Source organism: Eretmochelys imbricata, chromosome 22, assembly GCF_965152235.1.
Source record: "Eretmochelys imbricata isolate rEreImb1 chromosome 22, rEreImb1.hap1, whole genome shotgun sequence".
NCBI classification, from domain to species: Eukaryota; Metazoa; Chordata; order Testudines; family Cheloniidae; genus Eretmochelys; species Eretmochelys imbricata.
The window spans coordinates 9637976-9663107 of NC_135593.1; the positions used below are offsets into that span (position 1 = coordinate 9637976).

At 47.1% G+C, this 25132-nt stretch overlaps 1 protein-coding gene across 5 annotated transcripts in view; it reads left to right on the plus strand.

Annotated features, from left to right (window-relative positions):
* Positions 1-24136, plus strand: part of NTM (neurotrimin) — a 284098-nt gene extending 259962 nt beyond the window's left edge. Inside the window, exons 6-9 of one of the 5 annotated variants that reach the window (XM_077839712.1) lie at positions 2903-3054; positions 7109-7144; positions 18752-18784; positions 24036-24136. In XM_077839712.1, coding sequence (XP_077695838.1) covers positions 2903-3054; positions 7109-7144; positions 18752-18784; positions 24036-24136 — 322 coding nt within the window. Of the gene's footprint in view, positions 1-2902; positions 3063-7108; positions 7145-18751; positions 18785-24035 lie in introns of those variants that run through there. The other 4 variants (XM_077839713.1, XM_077839714.1, XM_077839715.1 and 1 more) reach the window with 4 other exon arrangements.
* Positions 24137-25132: the final 996 nt, after the last annotated feature.

A 25132-nucleotide genomic window follows, 5' to 3' on the forward strand; every position in this document is an offset into this window, starting at 1 on the left:
TAGTCTGGTGACTAGGGTGCTAGCCTGAGATTTGTGAGACTCACGGTCGGTTCCCAGCGATGCCACTTTTCTGTGGGACCTTGGACAAGTCACTTAACCTCTCTGTGTTTTGCTTCCCCCTCTGTGAAATGTGGATCACAGCATTGTCCGACTTTATGAGGGTGTGGTGGAGATAAACACATTAAAACAGCTTGTGTGACGCTCAGATCCTATGATAATCTATTAGATTATCTATTAGATTAGATAGATCTCTCTTTATGTAGGCCCTACACCAACTGCGAGGGTTGTTTCATATGTTAAGCACATCCTAGGAATGGAGAAATGAGTTTTAAATACTAATTGAAGGATATTTTGCCATCAGGCTATGCATTTTTCAGAAGCAGGCCATATTGCACTGACCTTTAAACCACTAATATGAATAACATTCATATTCATATTGAAGCCAAATGCTATTGAGAGTTGTCAGATGAGACCCAAAGCAAGCTGGGGTGGTGGTAATGAAGAGCCGGCACCCACTGGGAGGAATTAGCTAGTAAAAAAAAGACCAAAATGCCTGAAGAAATAGAGATGCTGGGGAGGAGGGCAAGTGAGTTGTAAAACGAGGAAACAAAAAATCAGTGAATGGCAGACCTGCAAATGATGTCACGCTACACTGCGTTTAGCCAGAGAGAGGGCAGCACGATCCAGCTGTGACCCATCTCCTCGGCTCGCCTTCTTCCTCCCTGCCCTACACTCTGGTTTCCTGTAGGTAGGGTACTTGGAGCTAGGGTTGGGGTTCTTATGGGTAGGGCTCCCCGCACTTGGATTAAGGTTCTTAGGGCTAGGGCTCCCTGCCCTAAGGTTAGGGTTCCTAAGGGCCTGGTACTTGGAGCTAGGGTTAGGGTTGCTGTGGGTAGGATACCTGGAGCTAGGGTTCGGGTTTCTATGGGCCGAGTACTCGGACCTAGGGTTAGGGTTGCTGTGGGTAGGATACCTGGAGCTAGGATTGGGGTTCCTATGGGCCTGGTATTTGAAGCTAGGGTTGGGGTTGCTGTGGGTAGGATACCTGGAGCTAGGATTGGGGTTCCTATGGGCCTGGTATTTGAAGCTAGGGTTGGGGTTGCTGTGGGTAGGATACCTGGAGCTAGGGTTGGGGTTCCTGTGGGCCTGGTATTTGAAGCTAGGGTTGGGGTTGCTGTGGGTAGGATACCTGGAGCTAGGGTTGGGGTTCCTGTGGGCCTTGTACTTGAAGCTAGGGTTGGGGTTCCTATGGGCCTGGTACTCGGAGCTAGGGCTAGGCTTGCTGTCGGTAGGATACCTGGAGCTAGGGTTGGGGTTCCTATGGGCCTGGTATTCGGAGCTAGGGTTAGGGTTCCTATACATAGGGCTTTCTGCCACTTCACAATCTTCCCAGAGCCTAGCCAGGCACATACCATGCTCTGCTAGCCGGAGAAGGGCTCTCTGGAGCGGGTTTTCCTGGGTCCTAGTTTGAATCAAACGACAGGATTAAACTCAGCACTCCCTTGGCAGTAAGGGTGGAGCAAATAGATTTGGCTCAAATCAAGGGAAGACTTGACTTTCTGACCTTTTTCTGAGGTCAGAACTTTGCTGGAGTTCTGGAGGAATTGGTGACTGGAAGAAAGTCTCCAGTGCCTGACATCTCTCCAATCCCCCTGTCTCCAGTCCCACGCAGGGCTCCTTCCTCTTCCAGTTGTCCCTCTGGTCTTCTCTTCTCTCTGTAGCACCTCAGCACTGTCCCTTGAAAGCGATGCCAGCTCCTCCCATCTCTGTGAGTCCCTGCCAGACCATTTCATCCATCCAACATGATGTCCCAGGACTCTTCCTCCCACTATACAATCCTCACTCAGTTTCCTCCAGCTCCATCTACCTCTCTCCGGTCTCCCCTCTGTGAAGGTCTTTGCAGGCACCAAGGAGCTCAGCAGCATGTTTGCAGAACCCCAAACCACAACTCCACTCAGACCAAGACCGCTGTGGGTCTGCTCTCTGATGTGCCCTTGAAAGCATGCCTGGATTTATCTGTAGTGCCGGGGCCCAGTGGACACACTGCCAGGGGTTCCCCCAGAGGCCTGGGGGGATAGATTTTAAGGAGGAAGGGGGTCAGGAGAACTCATTAGGGAGGCGTGAAGGAATCAATCCATGGAGCAGGAGGTTAGGCCACCTGTTGGGGTTGTCAGATTTGGAAGGGAACAAGGGGATCATTTTTAAGGCGGAGGGGAGGGGAGAGGAGTGTAATGCTGGCATGGAGGGAAGAAGCAGAGAAGAACAGGGGAAACCCCAAAGTGCTTTCGGACTCATCCAAACAGGATCTTAATACCTAGCACATGTTCAGACGGCTCAGTCCCTACATGCCAGAGGACTGGAGCCGTGTCAACGTCATGTGCTTATTTCTCATGTATGGACAAGTCTAAAACAGGCCCCGGAGGCTGTCCTTTTGCTGGTAAAGAGTTGCTGTTCCCACATGGTGATCATCGCCGCCTATGCAGGGAGATTTGCAAGCCCCAAGACTGTTCTGCCATGGTGGCTGCTCTGCTTATCTGCGGATACTTCTTGTTCTAGCTCAGCCCTGAGGCAGTCTGAGTGTGGTCTGGCGGATAAGGCAGAGGATGGGACTCGAGACTCCGGTCCCAGCTCTGCCACTGACCTGTTCTGTGACCTAGGGCCATTCATTTCATCTCTCTTTTTCCTCACCTACCCTTTGTCTGTTTAAATATAAGCTCTTCAAGTCAAGGAATGTCTCCCTCTCTTTGTCCAGTATGGTGGAGCTCTGATCTCAGGTGGGTTCCCTAGGTTTTACTGCAATACGGATAAGAGCCCAGGGCATAGTTAGCAGCCCCTTGCTCTGACCATGTCTTCCATTCTGAAGGTGTTACCATGTTCCTTTCCCCTTCTCCCCTTGCCTCAGGCTGGTAGAAGGACAGAAAGGGGTGAAAGTTGAAAGCAAAGCCTTCTTCTCCAGACTGACCTTCTTCAACGTCTCCGAGCAGGATTACGGGAACTACACCTGCGTGGCCTCCAACAAGCTAGGAAATACCAACGTCAGCATCATCCTGTACGGTAAGTAGGGCCAGGTGCAGGGTGGGGAGAAGTAAGTAGGGAGAAGCCAATGCTAGGGGGAGGGGATGGAAGGATGTAAACCCTCAGGGGTTGTTTTTTCTGGGTGTTGCTAACAGACAGGACTGCCTCAGTGTGGAGCCTCCGTTCATCTCAAAGTGGAGATGTTATCAGATGGGATGCGTATTTCTTATCGATTGTTTCTGCTTTGGTAGGGTTCTGAAGTTGCAAGGGGCAGATCATGCATGCTCAGCTGTTATTCCCAGGTATAGTGGGACCAGGAGCAAGGTGGGCTGAGCTACCAGTGTAACACCTTGCAGATGAGTGGCCTCTTCTCCAGGCAAAAGGAAATCCAGTCTCCATGCTTGTTTTACCCCAGTTTCTTCCACTCATGCCCTTCAGTTCTGACTTGTTGGAATCCATTCCCCCAGAACTTCATCCTCCATGTTTGTTCATTCCTGGGTTTCCCCAAATCCTGCTGTCCCAGTATGCCCCCAGCGCTGACCTGGGAGGGACCTCCTGCATTGGGAGAGGAAGTCTTCTCCATCTCCATGCAACCCTGGATTTGTCCACACACTACTTTCTCCTTCCTCTCCTTGAAATCCCTTCCTTGATTTGCTCTCGTCCTTTGTCTCTTACCCTATAAACTTCTCAGAATTGACCTAAGAGCTGGCCAGCTGAGAGCCCCTAAATCAGAACAACTGTCACCCCACAAACAACCTAGGCTTGATTGAAGTTGGACATTAAGATCTGAAAGGGCTTTGTGAGAGTGAGTGAAACCTGTTTTGGCTGAAATAAACCCACCTACCTCATTGCCCCAAACACCTACTGCATGTTTCATAAGAGTTAGATGAAATTTTGATAGCCCCTCACCCGCATTATGTCCCCATGTTCATGGCACCTCAACGCTTCAAAACAGGTCCAGACTAGGGAATACAAAAAATGGCAAAATAGCCAGTTTGTGTTGTGTTTTTAGCCTGATCAGAAGGAATCAGGAAGCCTGCAAGAAAGTTTGTCCAGTTTCTCACTACCAGACTCAGGTTTGAATATGGCAAGGTCCAAGGGTGTTCTCGGCCAAGCTTTGCTTTGAAACTTGGAAGCATTGCAAAATTTGGATCCAGATCTGGTTAGGGATTCCAATCACCCCTGAAGTTTGATATTTACCGAGCTGGGACTTGGAGCCTATCTCTAGTTTTCATGGTAATAAACTACAGCAGCACCCTTCAGGTGTGCGGCAGTCGGCCAGATGGGGTCATGTGTCTGCAGCTTTGCACAGAGCCGTGAAAAGCCACAGTAACCGAGCCTGAATCTAGGCAGCACTTGCTTTGTTGCAAACCTGAATCTCAAGATTGTTTTGCTGAGATACATGGAATTTTCAGCCAGCCACAGCCACAAACCAGATAGACTTGGGCTGACTCCTGGATATATGCAGGAGACTTTGTGGTTTCTCATGTTTTGAACTTAAACCTTGGCCAGTTTGGCTGAGTTTCCATTTGTGTTTTTGGGTCTGTCAAATCCCAAACTCCAGGGACCCAAACCCAGATTGGATCCAGATTTGAATTTGCGCAAGTCCATGGGAGCGGGATGGACCGTATGATCCTTATGACAGAGACATAACCCAGTAAGGAAGTTCTAGTCCTGATCTGCTGTGCATGACTCCAGAGCATAAAGGACCCACACCACTCTGTCATTGTGTGTCAGCTTCCAGGTCACATTTTCTGTTACTGCAGCATAAAAAAACAATAGAAAGATGACTTTGCCGGAGGGAGGGAGCGGGATGGGGAGTTCTGCGCCCTTATCTGGGAGACGTTTTCTCCACATGCCAGAGCTACGATTAGAGTGATGCATCCGTCTGACACCACTCACAGTCAGGGAGGACATAATTGCTCAACACATTTGTCACGCGTCTCACTGCTATGGCAGTCAGTGGTGTTGGAGCCTGTACTGCTGATCAGGAACCGAATGGGGAGCAAAGGTTTTATCACCCCCTTCCCAGATTCCCCCACCCCCAATTCCAGCCCACACCCATAGCCAGCTGTCCCTCCATTGCATTAGCAGCACCGGTATCCCCATACCATGGGCTGAACCTCATCTTATTATCCGGCTGACCTGTGAACATCACGAACTCTGCCCCTGCTAATGATGTCATTGTCTCCTAGTAACTAGCGACTGTTAATAGCAGAGGGAGATTTTTTAAAAAAAATAAAGGGACAGAAATCCAGACAGTGTGGGAGCGGGACAAAATAGGCGGTGGAGCAGAAGGGATTTTTGGGTGACTTCACTTCGGGGCATCTCATTTTCAGAGGGGCTGAGCACTTCCCCTTTGAAAGTCAGCTACCTCGACGTGTCTGAAGCCGAGCATCCGCAAAACTCAAGGAATGCAAAATTAGGCGCCACTGTTGAGCCTGTGGCTCTCCTCTCCCACCTCGGCCTCAGGTTACCCATCTGTAAAATGGCTGCAGAATGTTAAGCCTGTCCTGGATGTGCAGGTGGCAGCAGCCTGCACTGGAAAGAATGTCTCAGCGCAGCTACGGCTGCTGCCTTCCCTTGTGGTTTCTGCTGGGGTTAGGGCGGCTTTATTTTTCTGTGGGGGTTTCGGAGGTGCTCCACCAAAGGAATCTGGGAGCAGGAGGTACTGGATTGCCCATTGCCTGGAAAGCCTCCCCCCCATATCCCTATTTCAGGCAAGCAACGCCCACTTTTTGTTCATTGACTCCTTTATAGCCCAAGTTTCAGCCACTTTCCACCACCATTACCTCATCCATTTGCAGATCATCCCCATTATGGGGGACCCCTGCCTCAGCTTTCCCCCAGGCCACCTTCCCCCTTAACGCTCACCCCTGGGGTCACCCTGTCCTTTGGGGAACCTTCCAGGGCCCCCTCACTTTGTGCTGGGCTGCTGAGGAACTGGTCTGAGAGCGTGAGCCAGGCCATGGCTGATTGGTTAACACTGCTGCAAACCACACTGTTATTGGCCGGGGGGAAGAGGGGGGATGGAACAATGGAATGTACTGAGTCAGCTTTTCCAGTCAATCATGAGTCAGGCCGTGCTGACGTGAACTGTGGGGTGGTTATGAGGTTGGATTTACTGGTGTTGGAAATCATGGGATGAAAAGCAAAGTGTCTTAGAGCTTTAAAACCCCTTCTGTGCTGCTCAGCTTCCTGCCCTGCAGGAGGCGTTCCTCTGAGTAACACTCAGTTCCTGTAAAAAGACACACCCTACCTGTCGAACAGGTGAGATTGTAACATACTAGGGCCCCAGTCCTGCAGGTGAGTCTGTGTAGGTGCAGGGATTGACCTGCCTGGATAAGTCGGGACCTAGAACATCCTATTATAGAACACCTATAACATCCCTGCAGCTACCCAGTCTTTGTCATGCTTCACCATGCACAATCTCCAGTACCTATTGTATAATACAGCCTTGCAAAATTCTGTGTGCCCAGGGGTGGGGACTTTATTTTGATGGGCGAATAACATATTGTTAGCTTTTCATTTTCATTGTGGTAACAAGGACAAGCATGGAGATTTTGTGATTGGGCCGGTACATTTCCAGAGAGGCACTTTGGTCTAGTGGACAGTGCACTGGACTGGGAGTCAGGAGACCTGGAGCTCTGCCACTGACCTACTATGTGTCCTGGGGCAAGTCTTTCCCCATGTCTGTGCCTCTGGTTCTCTCTCCTGTCATTTGTCTATTTCAATGGTAAGCTCTTTGGGGAGGGGATGATCTCTCACAATGTGTTCTTACAGTGCCTGATGCAGTGGGGCCCTGGTCTTGGCTGGCGCCTTCAGGCATTCCTGTAATAATAATCTCCCTTTTGCAAGGCTGCCATGAGGTTATTTATTATTTTAAACTCATGGAAACCTCATTCCTGCAATTTCCCATGATTCATTTCGCTCACTTCAGAAAGAGTCTGCTGCGCCCCGGCCCCGCCCTCCAACCTTTTAAAGCCTCCCCTCCCTCTTATTTACACGTCAGAGTGGTTGCGGAGTGGTATGTGAACTATAACGATTTTTTTTTTGTCATTTTTCTCTTCCGTCGTTTCCTCCCCTGGTTTAGAAATAAGTGAGCCCACAAGCTCAACCTTGTTCCAAGGTCAGTATCGCTCTCGCTGTGTGTCACATCCGCTGTCCTTTACCTGCCTTTAATCTCTGCCTGCTCTCACATTCCCTGTTTCACAGTCTGACAACATGCATGGAGGCCAGTACCACTTCCTGGAGGGCAGCCAGAGATGATGCAGGTAGACGGGCTGTGACTGGTCACCTGGAATTTGTCTCCATAAATAGCATGGCTTGAACTCGACACGCTTGTCCTGTCGACCCAGAATTCCTTCCGGGGGTGGGGGGTGCAAAATGTGGTTCCACTTCATTTCTTCCTGGAGCTTGCGCCCAGACTCCTTGTCCTCGTGCAATCTTCTCCTTCAAAAGGTTGTAACTAGGGTCTCTTCAAGCTGGCCCCAGGGATCCAGTCCCAGTTCTTCTCCTTATTCTGAATGATGCCGTGTGAAACATCCCCCTGGATCCTAATGCAGATATTGGACCCAATCCTGCAAGGTACTGAGCTCCAGCTGCTCCCATTGAATGTGCAATGGAAGTTGAGAGCGCCTGATAGCAGAACAAACAGTTGGGCCTTTGAGAACTATAGGTGAGACATTAATGGAAACTCTTTGTCTTGAGGGGATTTGCTATGCCCACATCTGCATTGGGCTTGTAGGCTCAAGGGGCCATTGTTCTTGCAGTCCTTCTTATGGCGCAGTGCCGCTTGGCTTCTGAACACACCGAAGGACTGTAGGGTCCTAGTCATGCTGCTCCCATGAGGATGAATGGGGATTCTGTGGCTGAGTGCTCAAACACTACACTAATTGTTGCAGAGGAGGCTGGGATGAGGGAGGTGCAGCGATAAGGCATCCTGCAATTGCTGGAGACCCTGGCTCAGGAGCATTCTTAGGCCTTGCTGGAAATCCAGTGCAAAGTCAGAGCAATGCACCAGATCTCTGGACAGGGGAAGGCTAAAGGAGAGCTGGCTTTAGGATTCGGGGAACCTCTACTGTGGTTATTCTCGGAGGGTCCCCAACCTTTTAATCTCCCCTTTTCTCATGCAGTCTCCTCTGTTCATGGTCAGGACAGGGTGTGGAAGATTTCCTCCCTGCTCTAGAACTGGCCTCCTCCAGATCAGAAATTGCACTGGTCTTTTCCCTGCCGGCTCCGGCTGAAACAGAGCACCCAGGCAGCAACAGCCCTCTGAGTGCTGCAGTTATTTTGGGAGGGACTGTTCGGCGAACGGAATCCCCCTTGGCTTTTTCTTTGACAGCTCCCAAATGACAGCTGCTGGCTAAGAGCATCTCACCATTAACCCTCTGAGGTAGGGCCTGAGCAGACCAGCTACACAGGGGGATACCGAGGGGCACTGTGTGGCTTGCTCTGGGGGAGAGAGACTACATGCGTGATAGTTTAGTGCAGAAGGGGAAATAGCATCAGGTGGAAGTAAAAGAGTACCAGCTGTAGGAGTGAGTATCCTCCCAGCGGGGTACATGGACAGCCTTGCCAGTCAGAGCTAAAAGAAAATATCCGTGAAGGAGTCCAGTAATTCCTGCCAGTCCTCCTACATGCCTGGCACCTTCGTTTATGATACAGTCAAGATCACGAAAGGAAGGGATGGGGAAAAAATCACCCTTACTCCGTGGAGTTCTTAAAAAAATAAAAGACTCCGTAGCAATACTGGTTTGTTTATCTGCATCCCCCCTCCCCTCACAGTGTCAACAGAGACAAGGTCGCCTCACGCCCACATGTGGACGCGTTTATTAACTCATCCCTTCATCCTGTTTTGTTTTTCTTCCTTTTCTGTTTATCTCTTGCATGCCAACGCCCGCATCTCTCCTCTTCGTGCCTCCCTCCATTCTGCCGTGTAAGTACCCCCACCCCTAACAACTCACCTTCATTCTACTAAACTCCTTAGAGTTCTGTAAGAAAGGGTAGTTGGGAGTTGTTGGGCAGACAAAAACAATGCCTTGTCCCAGAAGCCAACCAGCTAATGCACAGAGATGTGACAGATGCGTGTGCAGGCATGGCGGTAGAGTAGATACAGGCTGAGATATGGTAGATGGAGACAGGTAAAGAATTGGGATGCTTTAGATGGGTGAACACAATTGCTAATGGGTTGTGAATAGGTGTAGGTAGATTGCGACTAGCCATATTGCTAAATGACAAGTATCAGAGGGGTAGCCATGTTAGTCAGTATACACAAAAACAACAAGGAGTCTGGGGGCACCTTAAAGACTAACAGATTTATTTGAGCATAAGCTTTCATGGGTAAAAACCCCACTTCTTCAGATGCATCTGAAGAAGTGGGGTTTGTGTTGTTTTTATTGCTAAATGAGACAGGTGTGGGCAGTCCTAGCTAGATCCCGGCTAGATGGGAGTGGAGACCTTGGGCTGAGAAAGTTCCCAGTATGGAAAAGGTTGAGAACCACTGAAAGAGATGGATGAATGAGACAGCCGTGGACACCGTGAATGGTTTGTATAAGTCAGCAGATAGGAGCAGTAGATAGATATCATAGATGTATGTGACATATATACATACTGATGCGGGGAGAGAGGCGGGATGAGGGGCGGATGATTGCAATACACAGACAGATGGATACCGGAGGTAGAAATTGTTAAGACTGTTTACAGATGACTCAGCTCTGCAGAGAGAACAGGGTTAACATCTCAAAGTCCTGGTAACTGTTTATAACCGTTTGAGCTTCTCAGAAGGTGGCTGTTGCACAGAGATTGGAACCTGGTCCCTCTTGGATGGATTGTGGGTATATTTGCCAGCCATTTGTCCTCTCCAGTGAGGTCATGAGCTCTGTGTCTCAGTGGCATGCAGAATCACTCAGCCTGCTTTTGTGACACAAAGAAAGAAGCTGGCTTAAGCTGCTGTGCCACGGGCTTTGGCAGCTTTGATCTCCAGGTGCCACAAGTCTCTGCCACATGAGCATTCCCTTTGACCACAGTAGGATTTGGAGACACGTCCCAGTAAAAGGCTGTGTTGGACACTCTGGGCCAGATCCATTCCTGGAGTAACTCCACTGCCTTCAATGGAATCAAACAGGGATGAAGTTCACCCAATAGAAATAGAAATCAGCAAACCTGAGGGGGTTTAGCTCTAATCTTACCAGAATCTGACGGCAGAGTTGACTAGACCCTTCCAGAATGATTTGTTGAATTGCTCCGAAGGCAGTAAGGTTTTATGAAGTGGATAGGATCATTGGGCCTGATTCACCGCTCAGATACCCCAGGTTGACACTGTGCTATATCAGATCCGGTGTGTTTGCTGTGGTGAAGCTTGGGGAGTTGAAAGTGGGGTGTTCTCTGTTGCAGACGCTTGCCATGGAATTGGTTCCCCCCAGAAATACTGAGCCTGGCCACACTTAGAACTTGGGCCAGATGCACCTCTTTGCTCAGGTCTTCCTAGGAGGTCAGGCACTAGAATCTCTGATCACCCAGCCTGCTGCTTAGGAGTCATCGCCTTTCAGCTTATCCATGTTCTTGTCACAGATATGCCACTTGGGAAAGAGGGTGAGCCAGAAATCCACCTGTGCTCACTTGAAACACAACCCCCATGTGTGTTGAGACTCTGAGAGCCAGGGCACACGAGCTGATAACAGAGGGACTGTCACTCCAGGGACAGACCGGTGTTCCATTGAATCTTCTGTCCTTTCTCAGGACTGGTCTACACTGGGAACTTATGTCGGCATAGCTACGTCTCTCAGGCATGTGAAAAACCCACGCCCCTGAGAGATGTAGTTAAGCCGGTCCAACCCCCAGTTCTTTTGTTGACCTCGCTCCTGCCTCTTGCGGGAGGTGGATTACCTGTGCTGACGGGAGACCCACTGCATAGGTGGTGTTTACACTGAAGTACTATGGAGGCATGGCTGCAAGCAGTTTAAGTGCTGGATACTTCAAAGGAAATCACGGTGCATCTTCCTGCAATAATATCCCCATCGGGGTGGGTGTCTCCCTGCTCCCAGCTAGCGACTGGTTTATGGCCTGAAGCATCAGGACTTAACTGGGCAGTACCCTGATATCAGTACCCTGATATATCTTCTTCAAGGTCCCTGGAGGTACTGTACAAGTAAAGGTACTTGATGGGAGATTTTCACTCTGCCATGCTCCACGCCTCCCCTTTCCATGCACACAGACCATCGGGCCGGGAGCTTGGGGGAATGCACAATAGCATCTTGGCTCTGAGCCGCTCTTTCTCACTTGGAGTGTTCTCTGAAGGACCGTTCACAGCAGCCTGAGCCACGCTGCTGCTGTCTTACCGCCTCGCTCAGTCCCCATGGAGTCTTTTATCCCCCAGGCATTAAGCTGGCTTTTGATGGTATCAGCGCTTGGTAAAAGGTCAGCTGATTAACGACTCACAGCGATCATCAAGCCAATTTAATAGTGCATATGGGACTGGAGTAAAACTCCTGACATCACAAGGGAACGATTGTGAAAAGAAGTGGTTATCAAAGACAGGCTCAGCATCCCCTGAGGATTAAGGGGAGTCACTTAGGAGCTGGACTGCCAGTTTGCAGCACTTAGAGCCATAGCATGTGCCAGAAAATTTGCCGAGCTTTCTGCTATAAAGCAGCATCTTCTGGGTTTTGTGTGTGTGTGCTACCCCGAACTGCAACTCTTTCTGCATGGAATCAGCAAGATCAGCAAAAAGCTGTTGATTGCAGGAGTGGCAGGAGATCAGGAGGTTGTTTGTCCTTTCTTCACCCTGCTAGAAAAGCAAGATCACATGATCATGTCGCTGGACATGTTGAGTTGCTTGAATGTCATGTCCATCTAGCCTTCTTCCAGGTCAGGAAGGGTCATGCATGCTGGGTCCTATGGTGGCACCGTGACATAAGCATGATTCCTGTCTGCAAATGGAAAAAAAGCTGGGATTGAACAGGAATTGCAGATTAAACTAACACACTGCGGGCAGGGCGGGATTCTTCCGTAAAACCAAATGCTCTGAGGTGATGCCTCATAGCCTGGCAGAGAGCATAGCTGGGTTCCCATCACCATCTGTGAGGGCCTTTGCCTTATGGGTGATTTTTCAAAATGTTTTATGGGTGTGCAGAACAGGGCAGGCGGTTCATTCCCCATGCTGGGCCTACATAGGTACTAGCTTTATCTTTCCCACATCAGTGAAAAGAGAACATCTTATCTATGGAGGCTGACCCTATGTCCTAAGAGCCCCTCTGTGAACATCAGAATGCCCGCCCCCCCAAACCCTCGACAGTCAGTGAAGCAGTTCCAGAAGGGAGGCTTCTTGGGAAATGAGGGACCTCTGTGATCCCAGGGTTTTCATGTGCCACTCATCAGAGCTGCATGTGGTCCTGTTGCCCACCCCCAGACAGTAGGATCCATCAGTACTTCAAAGGCATAAAAGAAGCAAGTGACATAATTAGAAGTAGGAATGGTGGTTGCTATAGCACTAATCTCTCAGTAAAACTGTCTTTTCGTAGGCTCACTGTGGAAGGGACCTCAGTAGGTCATCTAGTCCAGTCCCCTGCACTGAGGCAGGACTAAGTATTTTTTAGACCATCCCTGACAGGTACTTGTCTAACCTGTTCTTAAAAAATCTCCAGTGATGGAGATTCCACAGCCTCCCTAGGTAATTTGTTCCAGTGCTTAACTACCGTTACAGTTAGGAAGTTTTTGTCATGTCTAAATCCCCCTCACTGCAATTTAAGTCCATTATTTTGTGTCCTCTCCTCACTTTTCTCTTTATAACAACTTTTTACATTCTTGAAGACTGTTATCACTTCCCTCCTCAGTCTTCTCTTCTCCAGACTAAACAAACCCAGTTTTTTTCAGTCTTCCCTCGTAGGTCATGTTTTCTAGACCTTTCATCATTTTTTGCTGCTCTCCTCTGGACTTTTTTCAATTTGTCCACATCTTTGTCAAAGTTTAGTGCCTAGAATTGGACACAGTACTCCAGTGAAGGCCTGATCAGGGCTGAGCGGAGTGGAAGGATTACTTGCTTACAATGCTCTTGCTAATACATCCCAGAATGATGTTCACTTTTTTTCCAGCTGTATGACATCGGTGGCTCATATTTAATTTGTGATCCACTCTCGAATTCTTTTCTGCAGTATTCCTTTCTAAGCAGTCATTTCCTGTTTTGTATTTCTGCAGTTGATTGTTCCTTTCTATTTTGCATTTGTCCTTATTGAATTCCAGCCTATTTATTTCAGACCATTCCTCCAGTTTTTCAAGATCATTTTGAATTCTAATTTTCTTCAAACCTCATTCCTAAATCTTCTGGCTTTGTGGATTTCATTCTGGAGAGGACTTGACTTCTGTGGCCTTTGGATCAGGCTCTGGAGAAGAGAATTCCCTTTATCCACTATAATGATGCCCTTTTGTACACTTCATTCGAGGTCACCTTTTCCTTGCTTCAGCAGCGGCCAAGCTAGGTTGGATCCATCTCCCTGTCCTTCCACTTGCCAGTGGACATAGAGGTTTTGAGTCCTGGTTTCAGGTTTGGTTACAAAAGACTTGCACAGCGCCCTTTGGAGAGGGATAGAATAGGGCCCATTCAAGAAAAAACTTGGTCAGCCTAACAGACTTTAAGCCCACAAAGTGATAAGCACCATTTAGAACCTGGGAAATGGTCTTTGTTTTAATTTTGTCAATGTGGCACAGTGGGTGTTTCTGAGGCACTTGATGGAGGTGGCCATCTCTCTGCAAAGAGATTTGATTTTTGAAAATAGGTATTCAATCCTTAGAAAGGTTTCGGAGTAACAGCCGTGTTAGTCTGTATTCGCAAAAAGAAAAGGAGGACTTGTGGCACCTTAGAGACTAACCAATTTATTTGAGCATGCGCTTTCGTGAGCTACAGCTCACTTCATCGGATGCATACTGTGGAAACTGCAGAAGACATTATATGCACAGAGACCATGAAACAATACCTCCTCCCACCCCACTCTCCTGCTGGTAATAGAGGAGATATTGTTTTATGGTCTCTGTGCATATAATGTCTTCTGCAGTTTCCACAGTATGCATCCGATGAAGTGAGCTGTAGCTCACGAAAGCTCATGCTCAAATAAATTGGTTAGTCTCTAAGGTGCCACAAGTACTCCTTTTCTTTTTGCGAATCCTTAGAAGGGAATTCTAAACTAGCTTCCAAACAGAGATAGGTCTGATGATGTAGTTTAGTCAGCAGTATTTCCAGGAGTGCATGGTCCAATCCAGAACATAGATAGACCCTGTATGGTGACGCTAGGCACTGCAGGCTGTGTTTCGTTACTCTAGTGGGCCGAGAGAACTGTAGGAACTTCTCCATATCCAGTAGCCCCTGTAAAGGATCAACTTCATATTTATCACAAGCTAGTCCTTTCTCTTCTCTGCCATGAGGGATATTACAGCTCCAAAGCCTCAGACTCATGGAAGTTTGGATCCAAGTCTGAACTGTGCATCTGTGCCTATCTCTATTGTGATTGTGGTTTTTTTAACCAGCATAAAAATAATTCTCGCATTACTGAGTGTTTTTTAAAAAAAATGTTTGCTGTTTAAATTGTAAGCTGTCGCAGCCTCTCCCTTACCAGGCTTTCAGGCTGATCAGTGTCACAAATGACCCAGCTTTTTCAGTAAGATGGACGCCTCCAGCACTGGTTCTGAAAGGCCAATTGTAATTAAATGTTTGTCTGTCTGTCTGTGGCTGTTAAATGCATGTTTCCTGGTCTATTCATCCTGAGACATGCTCCTTACCTGTGCACTGTTGGGCTGAAACTTACCCAGGGTTGACACAGAATTTGGATTAAATATCCTGGCAGAGGGGCCACATGGCAGACAGTCCACTAGTTGGGCAAGGTTTCATTTGGAAAAAAGTGGCCACAACTTCCCTTGCACTTGGGATGGGGAAAGATTGTAAGGATCTTTCGGCAAAGCGAGCATTAGTGGTCTACCTGGGGGCAGGAGTTGTGCTGATTCAATCCATCCCCCCATCAAACTCCGCCAGCAGGTCTCTGGTCAACTGAAAGCTGTCTTCCCGGGATAGTGGTGCACCGGGCCATGTTTATGCAGAGAAGCTCCATGTGCATGTCTTTCTGTGCCAGGTTTATGGGATCTGCCCTCAGGCAGCTGGGCTGAACGAAACAGGTGTTGATATACTTCATGCATTGCTTCTGTAAAATCCCACAGTGACTAGCCATGCAGGGATGAATTGGAGACACCGGGCTGAAAATGCATGGTAAAGTCTTGACCGCCCCATTTGATTAAAAACCACATGGGGCCGATCGAGAAGCCCTTAACTAGGTCAATCTCCCACTGAATGGGTGAGGGCAGCAGGAAAGAGAGGTTGACCTTGTGTTTAAGGCACTAAACTGGAACTCAAGAGACCTAGGTTCTGATGCTAGCTCTGCTGGACTCACTGTGTGACTGTGATCTGGTAACTTAAGATGATTTTTTCAAAGCTTTTTGTCCCTCTAATAAACTCTTCTTAAATAGCTCCCAATTTTTCTTCACATTTATCTGTTTAATTTTTTTCCTCCCCAAAATTTTGCTCATCATTTTCTTCAGCTTTGGAAAATTGGCCCTTTTGAAGCACCAGGTATATATATTACTGTTCGGGACTGTCCACTTTTTGCCCATATTGAATATAATCAGTTCTGATCACTGATCCCTAGGCAACCACTAACTTCCAGTTCAATGATTAATTCATCTGTACCCATCATAATGAGGTCCAAAATAGAGTTACCTTGGGTTGGGTGCAATACCTTTGTGTTAGAAAATTATCATCTAGAATTTGTAGACGCTCTAATGATGCTTTATTACTGGCTGCATGAAACCAGCAGCCTATGCCTCCCCAACTGAAGTCTCCCAGAACAACACAATTTTTCTTTCCACTCTTTACAGACAGGTGGTTAAGAAGTAACTCGCCATGTTCACTGGTATGATTCAGAGGCTGGTAACATAACAGTACCCTCTCTGGGCATTGGTAGCTAGCACACTGATCCATATGCATTCAGAATCCTATGGTTCTGTGTTATCAATAACTCTAAAACAAGTAATGATGTCTTTAATATAGAGTGCCATGCCCTCACTTCTTTTCCCACAGTCATCCACAGCTGTGCAAAGTGGGTATGAACACTCCCGGATCAGAATGGTAGTGTTTTAAAACCACTTTGCATAATTGTAAATGACTATACAAGGTGTAAGGCAGTAGAGAATTGGGCCCATAGAGAAGTAGGTTACTCTCTGAGTAGCCTTACTCACATGAATCTGATCCTTAATCATTTTGGCCATAAAATCTATTTACTGACTGCTACAAACAGGGTTAGGGATCCTGGCTTATTTTGTGGCTAATCTTGAATAAATCTGTTCCACGAAAAAAGAGGCAATTGTTTTTTTTATTTAACATACAGTACAGGGCATCCCACTTTATTCAATCGCTAATTTGATTCGTTCTTTAATTTGTCAAGACCTCTGGAACCAAATCTTTTTTTTTTATTATTAATAAAACCCCTAAAACCTCAATTTCCACCCTTTATTGTGATCAATGTTGATTGCTTTAGGCCGGTATTATTAGATAATTCTCTCTAGAAAGTCGCAATTAATAAGGATGGGGCAAACATTCTGCATGGGAGAGAGAAAGAAAGAGCCCAAGGGAAATCCCAAGAATAAAATAAAAGACAAGTGCAAATTCAAGGCACATTATTTAGACATTCTGGGCCAAACTCAACCCTGATGTAACTCCACTGTTGCACCGTCAGTGAATGTCTCTGTCACGTTGAAGGGCCAGAGCCTCAAATGGTGTAAATTAGTGGGTCACCCTTAAGTTTTATTACAGATCTTGCCGTATGCTTTGCCAGCTGTGATGGCCAGGTCTGTAATTAAATCAGATTCTTATTTAAGGTTAGATTTTGCAACCATGAGTCACACTGCTGAGAACTGGCATGAGTCGTCTCATTAAAGCCAATGGGCCAACGCTTAATTTAAAGGATAGGAATGGGCTTGATTGAAATCAGAGGTGGGAGCTAAGGCTGGCAGTTTCTGAAGTGGCCACTGCTTTTTGGGCACCTCTGATTTCGGGTGCCCTGTTTCAGGTTTTCCAAATGGCTGAGCACCCCACCTCTCCAGATGAAATCAATGGGTGCTCAGGACTGCTGAAAAATCAGTGCCTCAGCAGCACCCAGAATCAGTGACTCCTTTGGCAAAAGTTGGCCTGAATATCTAACTTAAGGGCCAGATCCGGCCAGATCTGGATTTACACCAGCTGAGGATCTGGCCCTAGATGTTGTTTTAAGAGTAAATGATAATAATACTTTGCATTTGCAGTGCTTTGCATATGTAAAACGGCCTATAAATATTAACTAAATGAATTCCCCCCCATGAGTGAGGTATTTACCAATCCTACTTTATAGATGAGGAAACTGAGGCAGAGAGGTGCTGTGCCTTGCATAAGGGATGGTAGCATCTTGAGTCAGTGGCCAAGCTGGGTTGAGATCTCGGGACATGCTGACTCCAACCGCTAGGCTCATTTCTCCTAATTGCAATTGCCCCCTCCCTCCCAATAGTTGACTGGTAATCCCAGATGTTATTGCGTGCTGGTAACACCATCAGAGGAAAGGCCTGTACATGCAGAAATGTGAAGTTCCTTGTGCTGCAGGTTGCTCTTTGCACTCTGCCTGTCCAATTCTGAGCCTCATCTCTATCCCTTGCACATGGAGAAGAAGGCTGGCAGCAGGCTGTGGAGGACTCACTCAATGCAATCCCAGCTCAGACCATTCAGAACTCATTTTTGTCCGAGCCAAGATAAACCCTACACCGCCACCTTTGGCTTCTCTCCGTTGTTCTTCAATTCCGCAAGGTTTAGTGTGGGATCAAGGTACTGCCTTAGCGTTTCTAGGCGGATTATGAAGGCCACTTTGCTGGTCTTCTCTGCATTCTCAACAGGAGCCTAACACTGCAATACAATCCTTCCCACCAATCGCCTGCACCTACGTCAACTGAAACTAGTAAGACCCAGCATTAGTGAGGATAATGCTGTGTCCTGGGCCTTCAGTTAGCACACAGGGACTCATCACTGCAGTAAAGAACAGGCAGGTTTCTTGGATACAGTCGGCATGGCTGGCCGTCTGCCTGAAATCCTCCGAAGTGTCCTCCTCCTGCAAGCACTGATCTCGTTTACGCCATGGGATGGGGCTGTCTCCTTCCCAGGATTGCTAGTCAGAACAGGGAAGGCAGGACATTGATACTAGCCTTTGGAGATGGGCTTGACCCAAATCCCCTGTGCTTTAGGCGAGTTCGGATCCTGATCCAGTCTTTGCAAACGACCCCACCTGCAATGGGACAAATAATCCACCCTCTGAGCTTGGAGAATATTAGGGAAACAACCCTAAACTCTCGGTCAGAACTCTGTGGCTGGTTCTCCCCTGCCTTGTAGCCATCAATTCACCCTTGTGCAAAAGGAACATCTAATGCTACCAGATCTGTGGGGTTGTGCTCTGCACTCCCTTTGCACAGGGATAGATGACGACACAAGGTGCAAGCCAGTGGGGAAATCAGGCCCGGCAAGACTCAGACCTATCTCGAATAATACTATTAACAGCCACCTCGATGTTAGTGGGGGAGTCAGACGCTGTCCAGGCTGCTCAGTAGGGGGAAGAATCAGCTGAACTGTCTTTAAACATCGTTTTCCGTTCATCTTAACCATGACTTGTTCTTTAATTTTTAGAAGAGACAACTACAGCCCTGACACCCTGGAAAGGTCAGTACATGTGCTCCCCAAACGGTGATTGCTCCCCCAAACTCTGGTTTCCCTGCTGCCGCCAGCCCCTCTGCTTCTGCTGCCCCTTGTTTTCCCGTGGCTGCACTAAAACCAAGGGATCGGCTGAGCGGAAGTCACGATCTCTTGTCCCGCAAACCACCAAGAGCACCAATGCAACTAACTTCCTCATTGCACCCCTGCTTTGTGGGGACTGCTGCAGCTCACCCATTAATGCTTGCAGCATTCTAATTCAGTAGCATTAGAATTAGGAGCAAGAAATGCACCTGTGATGAGGTGTAGCCATCCTTGTGTCCAGAATCCTGCAGCCTGTCCTTTCTTGTAGCCTAACATGCTATAGAGACCTTCTTTACACAGCCTTTTCCTCTGGATGCTGTGCAGCTCCCTGCCTAGCTCTCCCTACCTTGCTCTTGCTCTCTTTCTGTCCCCTTTTGCTGTGGCAAATATCAGGAGTATTTTCTGGTCTGATTCACTGGGTTTCAGAGAAAATTTGTCTCATTCGAGGTCCTTATTCCTCCCAGATGTTTTCAGCGGATAATTGATGCTTGTAACATTTCTGTAGGACACTACAGGGTTTGATAATTGGCCTCTTTGGACTGTCACATGTTTCTCTAATGAGCTGGAAGTAATGAATGCATGAGACCTGGAGAGCAGTCACAGCCTGGCCTCCTTATCAGCTGCACTGCTCCGGACACAGGAGTGCCAGCAAGGGCTCCATTATTATCCATCCACAGCGCTTGGCTCCCTCCAGAGCTTGATCCGAAATTTCATCAGGTTCAGCCCAGGTTTCAGGCACCTGATGCTTTCAGCTCTCCAGGATGCTGGGTCCAACTTTGTTATGATAACCCCAGTTGACCCTCCGGTGCTGGCCAACATAGCTTTTCTTTTGAGTGGAGTGGACAACAGGTAAAAGAAGTGAAGTCTGTTTAGCCACAGAAAAAGAGCATGTTAAAAAAAAAAAAAAAAGACAGGAATAGCTACACCTTTCTCTGGCGCCAGAGGGCGTCAAGACAAATGCACACCAGCAGCCAGAAACGCTCAGCATCCAATGTGCACCCAGCATGCTCAGCTCTTCAGAAAAGCTGACCACTTATTTTCGTGCCTAAAGAGGGCGAAGGCAAGTTCTTTTGAAAACCTGGTCAGAAATATCCCAATGGGAGCTGCTGGGACATTGTTGGGAAATCCGGCCCCAGTCGGATTCAAACCCAGGATTGGTTGAAAATTTTCTGTTAAAACTGTTTTCCTATGGAAAATTGGGGTTTTGACTAAACGGAACTTTTTTTTTCTTGGGAAATGTCTGCTTTTGTGGAAAATTTCAATTTATCACTGAAAAACAAAATGCCTGAACATGGAAATGTTTTCATTTGGAAATGCTGCTTCTGTGGTGCCTTAGGGGAGTTAGTGTCTAGTTGACTCATGTCCCCATTCTTCCCTTTGAGCTAGACTTCCTGTCCAGACTGCATCTCCCATGGCTGGGGACTCCCATAATTCACAGCTTGTGGTACATCCCGGCGGATGTAGTCTGACCAGGGAGCCTGGTCTATTGAGGGAAATGGGAACAAGGCACACTAACTACAACTTCCACGAGGCACTTCAGCAGCATGGAAGTTTAAAGACTGCTAGTGAATAGCAGTGTCAAGTCTGCATTGAGTCCTGTCCACTCTTGGTTCCATCTGGGGGGAGATATAAACCCTTTATGCTTTACTAGCATGTCTTCTTTTGCATGAGATGTGGAACAGAACTCCTGACTACTTCTTAAAAGTCGCATGACTGTTTCACGAGCATAGGGATTTTAATTATGTTATACAGGAGGTCAGAGTAGATGGGCACAGTGGGCCCTGCTGGCCTTGGAATCTATGAACTGTGGTTTCCCGTTCCAGTTCCCCTGTTTACCTATCATTCTTGCTGCCATTTCAATTGAATGGGAGAATTCTTCATTTCCTGTATCAGGTAGCTGTGCAAAGTTGCTGTGAACTTTTGAAAGGTTGTTTAAGGGAGGTGGATGCTTTGCAGTGATGGGGAAGAGATCCCTGTCTATATAAAGTTTGGAGTAGTTTGGAAAGTTTGCCAAGCACTTTTCACTCATTGGCTGGAAGGTGTTGTATAAACATCAGCCATTGGGCCAATTTTAGTTACTCGGTGAGGAAGCTTTGAGTTCCTTCTCCCCCTCTAGTCTGACCGGGCTATGCAATCATCTTCTCTTGCACAGCAGATCCTCTGCCATTCCTCCTCCCAGCTAGTGTTGTAAAGTGGGTATGGCTGGGGGAACGGAGCCTGGCTGGGAAAAAGGCAGTGTGACCCAGACATCTCTGCTCTCCAAGCAATCGTCAGTTGCTGGTATAGCCTCTTAGGCCCATAAGCAACTGGTGCCAGTGAGAGCAGCCCCAAAATCAGAGGAGCCTAAATGTGATTTAAAGGCAACTTTGCATCCCCACTCCACAGCAGTTACTCCAATAACAGCTGAGGATCTGTCCCATTAACTTTCTCAGGTTCAGTAGGACTTCCTGCTCCTGCTACTAAGTGTCAGGAAATCTTCCCCATCAGTCATCTCATTAGGAAACATTTTCATCTTGATTTTGGGATCTTTTCAGTGTATTCAGCTGCCTTGTCATTTCTTTATGTTTTAAACAGCACAATTATTATTATTATGACGGTAGAGCCTAGGACTTTAGGAGAATTGGGGAGATAACGGCATGAAATTAATTAGTTATCGAGTTAAAATCTGTCCTCACTTCCATCCCTTCTAACTCCATCAAGTGCAGAATTCGTCCCCTCACTTAAGAGTTTGCAGCTTTTAATTTGTGTCTTTCTTTTAGTTATCGTTATTATTGTCTGAGCTGAACAAATAGTGACTCCCAAGAATGGCAAACTTTACAGACATTAACTAACCCTCGCAACACCCCAAGGTGGTAGGGAAGTATTGCTATCCCATTTATACAGACGGGAAAACTGAGGAAGGGATCACAGGCTGAGTTTTCAAAAGTGGCCATTGATTTTGGAATCAGTGGCCTCCTTTGAACCTTTTGGATTGTGTGACTGGCACAAGGCCATGGAGGGGAAGAATCAGCTTCAGAGCTCAGGTTTGAATGCAAGAATCCTTGGTGTCTAGTCCCATGTCCAATCCACAAGGCCAGTCCCATCTCTGAGGCTTCCATTGCATGTATGTTAACTTGTTTGGTAGAACTCAGCTGGAAGAATGTGGCTCATGGTTTTACACTATGGAAGAGTGGCCTCTGAGAGAGGAACAGAATAATATATCCCTCGCAGCCATGTTCCTCCATCCCTTTTCCTCTCATTTGGGGTTCTCTGGTTCATTGGGCAAAGGGGGAAATTATCAATAAGCAAGAAACTTGCAGCCCAGGAGATCTTGTTAATCATAAAGATGGACAAAAATTATTGTTGGTTTTTTTGCAGAACACATCTTCTAACAACAGGTCAGGTCTTATCTCCATGAAAACTTCCATAGTGCCATGGGGAAGTGAGACAAGTAAAACAGGAATGTATAGGAGTGACAAGGCAACAGAACCTGGGGCTAAAACAGGGACCTCTGGGGATTGTTTGGGGTATGGGCCTCCATGTCTTCTCTGCTTAATCATCGTGTCCCTTTGCCTGCTTCAAAAATCACTCTGCTACTATTGAAAACCTGGACATAGAGTAGCTGCTTTTATATTCTTGTTGCATTTCATGTGCACTTCCCTACCAACTGTGGAAGACACACCGCAGAGGCCCAAGGACACTAAATAAGTGCTCACACGATTAACTTTGCCAACAAACAGGAAAGGAGGTGGAAAGAAACAAGATTACATGAGCCCAGCAAGTGGCATCTTTTCCTCTTTTTGCCACATCGTGTCCAACCTCTGAGTGCTCAGCTCAGTTCTGCACGAAGTTCTCAGCTGGATGTAATTTTTCTCCAGCAAAAAAAGAGAGAGAAATCAGCCTCAAAGATTGGTGGCTTGAATCAGAGTTCATTCTTGACATTTTGTCTGTTATAAAATCCATGTGAAGGGCACACCTGCAAGCACATTTTCCCAGTTGTACGTGTGAAAGACACGCCCACACACAGCTGCTTCTCCAGGTTTGCAGGACACGTCTAGGAACACACCTGCCTTCCCACCTCCAAATCTGACACAGGGCTCATGGTCCTTTGGGTACCAACATATTCATATACCACCCAACTCCCATCCATAAGTCAACACACACAGCTGGCTCCTGGAGTTTTGTTGAAATCAAGCACAAGCCATGGGATGTTCGCAGAAGTGAGCCCTTAATTGGATTTGTGAAAGACAGAAATGCCCAGACCATCTACCTTAATGGTTGTCAGTTTTGTGCCACAGATGATGTTCCTCTACTAGAACGTGTAGTTAGGATGAGCTATCCCCCATCAGCCTTCCTTTTGCATAGGAGAGATTAAAAATAAATAAATAAAATAAGTGGGTTGCCATGAGTACTAGGAACGCTTGTGATGTGCTGTGGTGTAAATGAGACCAACAGGCTGAAACTAAGAAAGAGGAAATTGAGACTGAACATCAGAAGTTCCTTACCAGTAGGATGCATTAGGCTGTGGAATAGCTTCTTCAGGGGAAGGGCTAGAAGCACCATGGTTTGAGGTTTCTAGAACTGGAGTGGAGAAGGCAGGTAAAAAAATGTGTTGTAGGTAGAAACCTGCATTGTCCTTCAGGAGATGGAGTGGAGGATCCAGTAGGGTTTCCATCTTAGAGGTCTTGGGCAAAGATTTTTCAGAAGAGACTATAGATTTTGGGTGCTCAACCTGAAACACTTGAAAGGTCCCTGAAAGAGGGTACTTAGCACTTTCTTTCCGGCCTCAATGGGTATGTCTACACTGCAACTAGACACCTGTGGCTGACCTGTACTGGTTAACTCCGACTGGAGCTAAGGGCTGCATAGGTGTTTGAGCTCAGGCTGCATCCCAAACTCTGGGACCCTCCCACTTTGCAGGGTCCTAGAGCCTGGGCGCCAGCCCAAGCCTGAACATCTACATGACAATTCAACCACCCCATGGGCCCAAATCAGCTGGCACAGGCCAGCCGTGGGTTTTTAATTGCAGACTAGATGTACCCTTTAAGTCATTTCAGGGTGGGCATCCAAAGACTGACATGCCCCAGATTACTTTTGCAGACATTGCCCTATGTTTCTATGAATTAACCAGGGATAATTTGTTTATTTCTTGACTCTTCCGACTAACACCTTCGGATTTTTCCCTCCCCCTTTGCAGGCCCCGGAGCAGTGCATGATGGGAACAACGGCACGTCAAGAAGAGCTGGCTGCATTGGGCTGCTTCCCCTCCTGCTGTTGCATCTGCTCCTCAAGTTTTGACCCAAGTGCAGATTCTGCGGAGTAGCGACAACCACAGCAACAAGAAGAAGAAAAAGTATAACATTTAAAAAAGAAAAATAAGCATTATAATAAAGAGAAAATCTGAGGGGGAGAGAGAGGGGGGGAAAAAAGGGAATTTTGAAAAAAAAAATCCAGTTTTTTCTCACTGAAGTTTTGACACAGCTGAATCTTTTTCTTTCTTTCTCTGTTTTCCTTTGCTTTCTGCAACGGACAAGTGTGCCGGTACCAAGGACCAACCAGTACATTTGGCTGAACGGCTCCCCCCGCGCCCCCCCCACCACATCCCCCATTCCAAGGCAGCTGGCTCGGTTATTTCCTTCCGCTCAACTCTTCCACACGGATGATTACGGAGTCGGCCGCTCCAGCACATGCATATACAGACGCACAAGCCCTTTTCTTTTTTTTGAGATTTTCCCTCCCTTTCATGGACTGTGCTGCCATTCGTGTTAATATGAAACAAACAAGCAAAAATTGACGCCGCCAAGACACATGAAAAGGAACAAAGCAAACCGGTTGTTAAACATTTCTTCATTCTGCTACACACGGACATCATGGAGAATGAGGGATCTGATTCATTCTTAATTTTATTAATTATATTTTCTGATATGAGCCTAGAACTGTTAGTTCATAAAAAACAACAAAACAAAACAAAAACAAAAAAAGAGAAGTATGTTAATGAAGCATTAAAAACAAAACAAGCAAATAGTGTTCTTCTTAACTAGGTGTGCAAGAGGTGGAATCTCATCTTGTCTTAGGGGTTTTGCAAAATTGATGTGAAGAGTCAACAAGTCCTGGGGGGGGGAAAGTGGTTTTACAAAAAATTCCTCCACCAGCGTTATTGAAATGTCATCCATCTCTCTGGTGTTTAATGCAGAAGATACTATGCTGTCTACATACTGTTTTGGAAACGGAAAAGGTGTGCTCACTGTAGGTTGAGTTGGATGGATATGCTTATTCTTTTTATGGGATATATAC